Below are 8,251 nucleotides of genomic sequence, written 5' to 3' on the forward strand. Positions count from 1 at the left end.
ATAGAAGCCATTTTGAAACAAGTGTGAACAACTTCTTAGAACAATGTAGTGTTTAGTAGATAACATGTTTTATTGTACAAACTGTGGTTACAAAACCTTATCATCTAATGAACACAATTCGCAGTGTACAATCAAGCATGGAGATGGCAAGTTATATCACACCCTTGCAAGTGATGAATACAAACAAGACATCTTAGAGGTTGTTTTTCTATTACATGGATTCTCAAGAACTGGAACCTTTACAATTTGAATGGATGATATCTGTTGTAAATATAAAAAAATATTTGACATTTTTTATATTTTGTTGTAATATGATTTGGTCTATTTTGTATATTATGAGTTTGGCCATGAATGTTGCGAAGAATTTCAGATAATGTCTTGTATGAAATCTTGTATGGCTCTTAATCCTATAGCAGTGGACAAAAGGATTAATTAACCATGAGTTTTCCAAGCCCTGCTCTCGCATTGTATGTTATATTCAATGTTTTGTCATTGAACAATATGAATATAAACATTGGCTTTGAATCATATAACAATAGAAAGATGTATTAATTTACCATGAGTGTTACAAGCCCTGTCTAAGCTTGTATATTATATCTAATTTTATTTCATTGATCAATATAAATATAAGCATTCAACAAGAATTTTACGTTTCATATGTGTATTAAATGCACAATATTTATTTTAAATCTCGTTTGAGTTCTTGCTTATGTAGCTTTGTTGGTTGTTTTTTCTCATTGTGTTAATGTATACAAAATGGACCTGAATTTTACTATTTGTTGTTAAATTTATTTTATGCATAATTGTTGAAGAGTTGTGTAAAGATGAACTAGTTGTATAAATTTTAGCATTTGCATTGGCTCTTTAAATTTGTTTAATGTTTATGCTCAAGTCTAAATTGTTGGGTCTCTTTGTCAACATGATTATAAATTAAATATTTGGAATTTAATTCCACCCTGTGTGAAGCAATGAAACTTGTCATTCTACCTCCACACATGCCTTCGCTCTACACGTGCCTTATTCCACAGTTCTCTTCCATCAATTTTTAGAGTTGTAGGATTTTTGAAGCAACAAGATTTATAGCACACCTAATGGACATTAATTTTCAATTACTGAGTTTATGCTCAATTTTATATAAATACCATTAGAAATATTTCCTAGCAAAATATAACAAATTTAATAAATTCTTACAATTAAATAATTTATGAATTTAAAGCAAATTTACCACTTTCACTTCTTGTGCTTATCTCGCATGATGCCACTTCTGCATTGTCACATGCATTCTCACCTTTGCACAATTCTCAGGCACGAGTCAAACTGCTAGAAAAAGGCATGTGTATAGGTAAAGTCTTCCTTTTAGTCTTACTCTTTAAAAACATGCCTTTACATAAGTCCTGCAGTGCGACAACAAAGTTTCTAACAACTAACATACACAATTTCCATCTCCTATACGAGGAACACTTAATAAAACTCTCGCGATGTGATGCCAAATCTTGCATTTTGTATCCTGAGACTTTCCCATCTCTCGTTTCTCGTTAACCATTCCATGATATCTTTTTCTAAGCATGTAAATATTTACATGTATTGCGGGTGCAGGAAATGAATCTATGTTAAATGACAGAAATCCCCTTCTTGTAAGTTTTGTCAGTCAGTGGTTGTCAACAATTTTAAATGATGCATTATGTGTACATCTCGAGGAATGAATTCTTTGGTGAGTTTTTCTAAAGTGTCACTCTGTAAAAATATTAAAAATTTTAAAACTAGTGTAACAAATCATGTGTGAAGCTAAAGTCTGTATTTTGGTTTTAACCTTTACAAGCATGCCTTTATACAAGTTCCAAGGGGTGAAAATACACAATTCCTGTCTTTATAATTATAATAGGTAGCATGAAAGTAGTTAATAACTTTGAGAAAACCATGTAAGGACAATTTAAAAAATCTTTTTTGCGAACTACATGTGCAGAAGGGGTGTGCATAATGGAAGTGTACATAAGAATGTTTGTACAATGTTAACATGCCAATCCAAAAATAGTGACATGCAACAATTAGAAAACATCATTTGTATACATTTATTTGACTGAAAATAAGTGGCATGTGGTAGGGTTATAGGGTGTCATGTGATACCAACATAGAGTTTGATACCATGTCATCACATGACTAATTCCATAACACGAATCCATGGGAACTTGTTTAAAATGACCAAGAGTTGTGAACTAATAGTAGCCAATAGACAAGAATTTATGTCATTTAACAAAGGTTCACATCCTATTGCAGGACTAGAAGGAATTACAGCTTAACGATAAGAGTAAGAGACAAGAAACCTTTACTAAAATTTCATGTTGCGACATGTGATTTTTATAAGGTGTTTTTGGATTCTGGGCGCGACAAATAGAAGCGCAAAAAATGAATTGTATATGTTAGTTGCTGGAAATTTTGAGATCGGAACACGAGACTTATCTAAAGACATGTACAATGCCAATGTTTGAAGCAAGAAATGTGTGGAGATAGTGTTTGCATAAGTATGTGTGAATGTGATAAGGTAAGTTCCATTGCTGTGCACATGATGTGACAAAAAGAAAGCTTTAGCTCCTTATAAGGTGAGTCAAAAGGTAGGAATTACCTTTGTAAAAGGTGAAACAAAAAATATGACTTTATGTACACAAAAGCATTCTTTTCTAGATGTTTTTATTGCACCACTTTTAGGGTTGATAAGGTTTTTCCAAGTGGCACACCTATCACACAAGTCTATAAACATTAATATATGTACGAATATTTATGTTAATGAAATTAATAAATGTTCTCAGAAATAAAAAAATTCTGTTGTCAAGAATTAAAATGTTATCTTGTAAGTATAAATTCCTTTCCAATTGCCACTATCTTCTTGGACATTTATGGCATAAATTTATAAAAATCAATATATGCACATATTCCCGTTGATAAAATCAATAGTTCTTTTTCTGAGAAGCTAAAAGTTGTTTTCGTTACTATAAATTCCTTTTTAATTGTTTCCAAGTAAAAAACATGAAATTCATAGTTGTACATACTATGTTTTTGACAAGCGAAATAACTTTAGGCCACGAAAACTATAGGATATATATATTAACAAACTCAGGCATACCTGTCACCATCTGTCTCACATTGGACAAAGCCTTTTTTTTGAAGATGGGCAAACCTCTAGTGCCATAGTTCAAATTGTAGAGATGTGTCGCAAGACATAGCTCCCAATGGACTTCCTCCAACTTGATACAAAGTGTCAACCCTGATCCCAAGCATAAAAGCATCTTTAAAATTTCTTTTTCAAACATGTTCCTTTCCATCGATGAATGCCACCTTGTATCCTTTGTCTTCCATTACTGAAATGGACACCAGGTTCTTCTTGAGATCAGATACATATAGTACTTCTTGTAAATGAATAGTGCTACCTTGATTCAATTGAAGGGTAATATTTCATACTCCCTTCACGAGATAGGTGGCATCGTCTCCAAGGATAATCTCCAAGGCTAGTGATAGTAAGTTCCCTATCAGGAATGGTTTCTCCAATCGAAAGTAGATCATTCTTGATCTCAGTCATCCTTAAGAAGTTGGATTGAATATCCTCATTCTTGCCCTTCTTAATATCCTTCAACTTATTTTTGAGAAATAAAATTTGATTAGCATGACTAACCTTGAACATGTTGATCAACCTGTCGTAGATCTCCTTAGAGGTCTTCGAATCGGAGATGTAGGCCACCAGATGTTTGTCAATGGAATCTCTGATAAACTTCTTTTCTTTGACTTCATCCTTGTTATACTTAGTCTTTGCAACAGCCAATGCATTTGAAGGAGGCTCGGGGATTTTACCCTTCACATAATCCAACACTTCTTGTTCTTCCAAGGTCAAATCAAGATACATCTTCCATCCATGATAGTCAGATTTTTAACGGAGCTTGACTTCAACCGGGAAGTGGGACGAGGAAACCATTGAGCCTTTTTTCCTTGTCCAACTGTCTTTGGTGATTGCCCTTTCATTCAATAATGCCTGCTTACCAAGTGCAAGTTGTGTTGTTGCTTGTGGTTCATGTAAATCTCTCATGCCTACAGTTCAAGCAAGTACCACATGCATACTTGCCCCTGCCATGCATTTGTGAGCCAAAGAAGTAGCTGTCAACTTGTTGTTTTGTTTGTATGAAGTTGGACAGAGTCAAAAAGACGCAAGGAATTAGAAACTAAATCACCACACATGACGTAAGAATGAACACATCCATTTCTTAAAACTCCAAAAGCCATCTAAAATTCAAGGGTAGGACCTGTATTGATTTCACCGTGTAATCTACCATTCGAAGAAGTTTAGAAGAGAATAAACTTTGAAAGAAAGTTCTACTATTTCATTGATCTCAATCCTAAATTAAAAAGTGCATTCAATTTAATATTGTCTGAAAAACAAATTTCGCTACCTCAACTCCCTCTGATCTACATCAATATATCATAGTTTAGATTCAAAACGGATCAACATCTATTGAATACAAATATATCCCCCTCGATGCAATAAAGTAAAAAGACACCTCTCAATGTTATACTAAAAAAACTAGTAAAGACAGGTAGACAAATATATGAGAGTAATGTTGAGTTGTCATTATAAGTATACATCATGTGCATCAAACCAAGAAAGACCAATCATCCATGCTACAATCATGGTTGGTAAAACTTTAGATATGGACTTTGAAGAAAATTTTCTTACCCATCAAACAGCGCAGAACAACCAATCATTGCCACCATAATATTGTTACAAAACAACGAGAATCAAAGAGTCAACCAAAATGAGTAATCTCAAGCTCTCGTCAATCAATATTTAATATAGTGTGAATTTTATGGCAATAAAGTTATGTTGATAGACCACAGAGCCACATACCCACACAATATCTACAAACTGGTAGAAAAAAATGGCAAGATCAATGTTAAGGTTACTAACAAAAATTAGCAGAGGCAAAAATACACAAATATAAGGGACCATTGTTGCGCTGCCATTAGTCCATGTACCCAAACAAAAACAATAATGGTGATCATCATATTCTTATGAAATTATGACAGAGAGAATCAGTATTTTTTAGCTCCTATCAATCAAAATATAATATCCACAACATGTACGCCAACTGAAACAAAAACAATAATGGATATGAAATTATGACAGAGAAAATCAGTATTTTTGGGCTCCTATCAATCAAAATATAATATCATGAATCTTATGACAATAAAGTATATAGGGAGACTATAGAGCCGCCATATATCCGCACAATATCTACTAACTAGTAAAAAAACAAGAAAATGAATGCATGTGCCATGCGTAGAAAAAGAGGATGCAATAAGCGACCTGTACAAATAGAGGAACACAAGACCCTCTCAGAATTTTTATCGAATCCTTAAAATGAAAGATTAGATATGTCTCAACTTCAAAACCCTTACTGTAAATACTGAATGTAATTAATAAATAATTTCTCTCACTGGATGGGGGAAATAACAATCTTCCCTCGGGCTCGTCCGCTTTCTTGATGTTTGAAAGCCTCTATAACGTCTGAGAATGAGTACGGGCTCTTCGGATCAATCACTGGTTTCAGCTTCTCAATCTCTATATAGGGTTGCAATTTCTCCAGGTTATGTGCGCTGAGTGACAGTATGTAAACCTGAGCTCTGGGATGAGGCTGGAGCGACCCTATGTCCACAACCTTGCCTTCCTCTTTGGCCAACACATGAGATTTGAAGGAATCCCCTGCAATTCCATCAAATGAAACGAAAATTAACATTGAATTTAAATAATAGCTCTTAGATGCCCCCCGTCAGGCCCAGGTATAGTAGTGTTATCAGAACTTACCCATGGTATCGAATACAAAATCAAATTTCTCGGAAACCTGATCGTAGCTCTGCTTGGTGTAATCGATGACCAGATCTGCCCCTAAGCTTTTCACGAACTCGAGCTTCCCTGTGCTAGCGGTGGAAACGATCCTGGAAGCTCCATACACATTCTTTGCCAGTTGAATGGCGAGGCTGCCCACTCCGCCCGCTCCTCCCACAATGAACACGCTCTGCCCCTTTTCAAAATTGGTTGTATCGAAGCCATGCTGCGCAGTCTGAAGCGCCATCGGCAGGCTCGCTGCTTCCTCAAACGATAAATTACTGGGCTTCAGCGCCACCAGGTATTCCTCCACCACTGTGTACTGAGCGAGAGTCCCGCACTGCTGTAGCTTGCCTCCTGCGAAACTCTGGATACTGCTGTATATCTCGTCACCGGCCTTGAACTTGGAGACGCCATCACCAATTTCCACCACCACTCCCGACATATCACAGCCCGGCACAGCCTGCAAAACACAGACAAATAAAAATACATACATGTCAATGGGGTAAAGGGTTTATGTGCGAAAAAATAGAGGGCTAATTGGTCCATCTGAATACCGGAAATTCGGAATGCACGTTTCCTAAGAAGCCATCCCGCCACTTAAAGTCGGCAGGATTGAGAGCAGCGGCCTGACCCAGGCTTTGGCACAGGGAAATCCCCAAAGTACAGGACGTCTATGGATCCATATTCGTTGTACATCCACGCTTTCTGCACGTTATTATTCATATTTTCTGGATTTGATCTGATTTGATCGGATCACAGAAACTAGCATAAAAAAATTGTGCTGGTACTGGTAGGTCTGTAGATGTAGAATGAAGGTGGTGTTGTGAAAACCGAGGATGTTGGCCTCACTATTTCATACAGAATGTGGTTGCACGCCCAAGATTTATTTATTAATGCATGTGGATACAAAGAGAGACGAATCAAACACAACCCTACCAAGAGACAATTCAAAACGGAGTTTTCTTTTTTTAATGTGATTTTTTTGAAAATTCATTACATGTAGACACAAAGAGAAATCGAGATGAATCAAACACAGTTAACTCTACGAAGAACAATTCAAAACTCCCTAGTCAAACAATGGAAACTTGGAAAACACGTTTGGGCTCAAAATAGGAAGAACAATTCAAAACTCCGTAGTCAAACAATGGAAACTTGGAAAACACGTTTGGGCTCACAATACAAAAAATTTGTTGGACATGTTTTGGGGAATGGAAAATTTTGCTGAAATTTTTAGAAATTTGAGTTATAGTTAAATTTCAAAATTTTAATTGCTTCAATCATTTTGATGGTAATAGCAACATCGTTAACAAAATAATTTAATAATTATCAATTATGTAAATTATACATGTTTTTAAAATAGGAGAATATTAAATTAAGATAAGTTAATTATCATTAATAACATTAAGTTCTAATTATTATGGTTTGAAAATTTATAAAAAGAAAATTTAATTAGTAATACATATAAGATTAAAATCATGTTTTAATTATAAAATAAAAATTTGTAAGCTTGCAACATTAAAAATTAATGTCAATATTAGAAATTAAACATTAATAATCTTGTAATCAACGAAAATTAACTAGTTATGAGATAACAATTAGTTAGTTGACAATCATTAATAACATTAGGTCATAATATTTAATTTTGTCTTTAATCATTTAATCAACAACTAAAAATACAATTATCAAAAAGTCTAATAATCATCAATAAAAATAAAAGTTAATAAGAAAATCAATTAATTAAACTAAATATGTTTCATATCATTATCAAATATGTCGACTCCATGCATTTCCATCCCAACCCTCTCTTCTATTTATTACCTCAATAATCTCTGACTTATTCATTCATCAAATCCTGATGATGAATAGAGAGGTTGGCTCGAAACGCCGATTACAAAAAACATGATTGTGATTAATCCAGAAGATATCACTACACAAAACGCAGATCGAAGAAGCCTCAAATCTATAATATGGTCAATATTGAATACTCCAATAATATATATGTATATATGACAAAATTTGGAAGCATAGTGACAATACTCTATTTTCATATATATATATATATACACACACACACGAATTAGACTACATTATTCTGGTCACGATGGAACATTCTAATGATAATACATGTCCAAATAAATCTAGATGCATATTAATTTAAATATTTGAAAGTAGCTAATTAGAATCATTTATTAGAATTAAAATATATATAGAGGGGTATTTTTTATTTATAGATTTTTTTTTTTTCATTGGAATTTAGTGATATGATTTCAAATAAAATTGTGAGTTTTTGTTATTTAAAATATTTTTTTGAATGTATAAATGGATTCAACTCTTAAGGCACTAGAATTCTATAGATTAAACAACTTAAATTCAACTTTCTAA

At 33.8% G+C, this 8,251-nt stretch overlaps 1 protein-coding gene across 1 annotated transcript; it reads right to left on the reverse strand.

The window, feature by feature from the left end:
* Positions 1–5,177: 5,177 nt before the first annotated feature.
* Positions 5,178–6,611, reverse strand: LOC149191435 (2-methylene-furan-3-one reductase-like). Its single transcript, XM_089406233.1, has 3 exons — positions 6,424–6,611; positions 5,846–6,329; positions 5,178–5,743 (listed from the first exon to the last, which is right to left on the reverse strand). The coding sequence occupies exons 2-3, from the start codon at positions 6,309–6,311 to the stop codon at positions 5,475–5,477; spliced, it is 735 nt and encodes a 244-aa protein (XP_089262359.1). The 5' UTR covers positions 6,312–6,329; positions 6,424–6,611; the 3' UTR covers positions 5,178–5,474.
* Between the last annotated feature and the right edge of the window lie 1,640 nt (positions 6,612–8,251).

This window comes from Pinus tabuliformis, chromosome 2_2 (assembly GCF_031772625.1).
Source record: "Pinus tabuliformis cultivar Carrire ecotype Pingquan chromosome 2_2, CPIR1, whole genome shotgun sequence".
Lineage (NCBI taxonomy): Eukaryota > Viridiplantae > Streptophyta > Pinopsida > Pinales > Pinaceae > Pinus > Pinus tabuliformis.

What these genes read in the sequence shown, in the direction of transcription:
- LOC149191435 (XM_089406233.1), bottom strand. Translation starts at nt 6,311, where the DNA reads ATGTCGGGAGTGGTGGTGGAAATTGGTGATGGCGTCTCCAAGTTCAAG. An exon ending in TTTTGTATTCGATACCATGG is followed by an intron (nt 5,744 to 5,845) that starts GTAAGTTCTGAT and finishes ATGGAATTGCAG; the next exon opens with GGGATTCCTTCAAATCTCAT.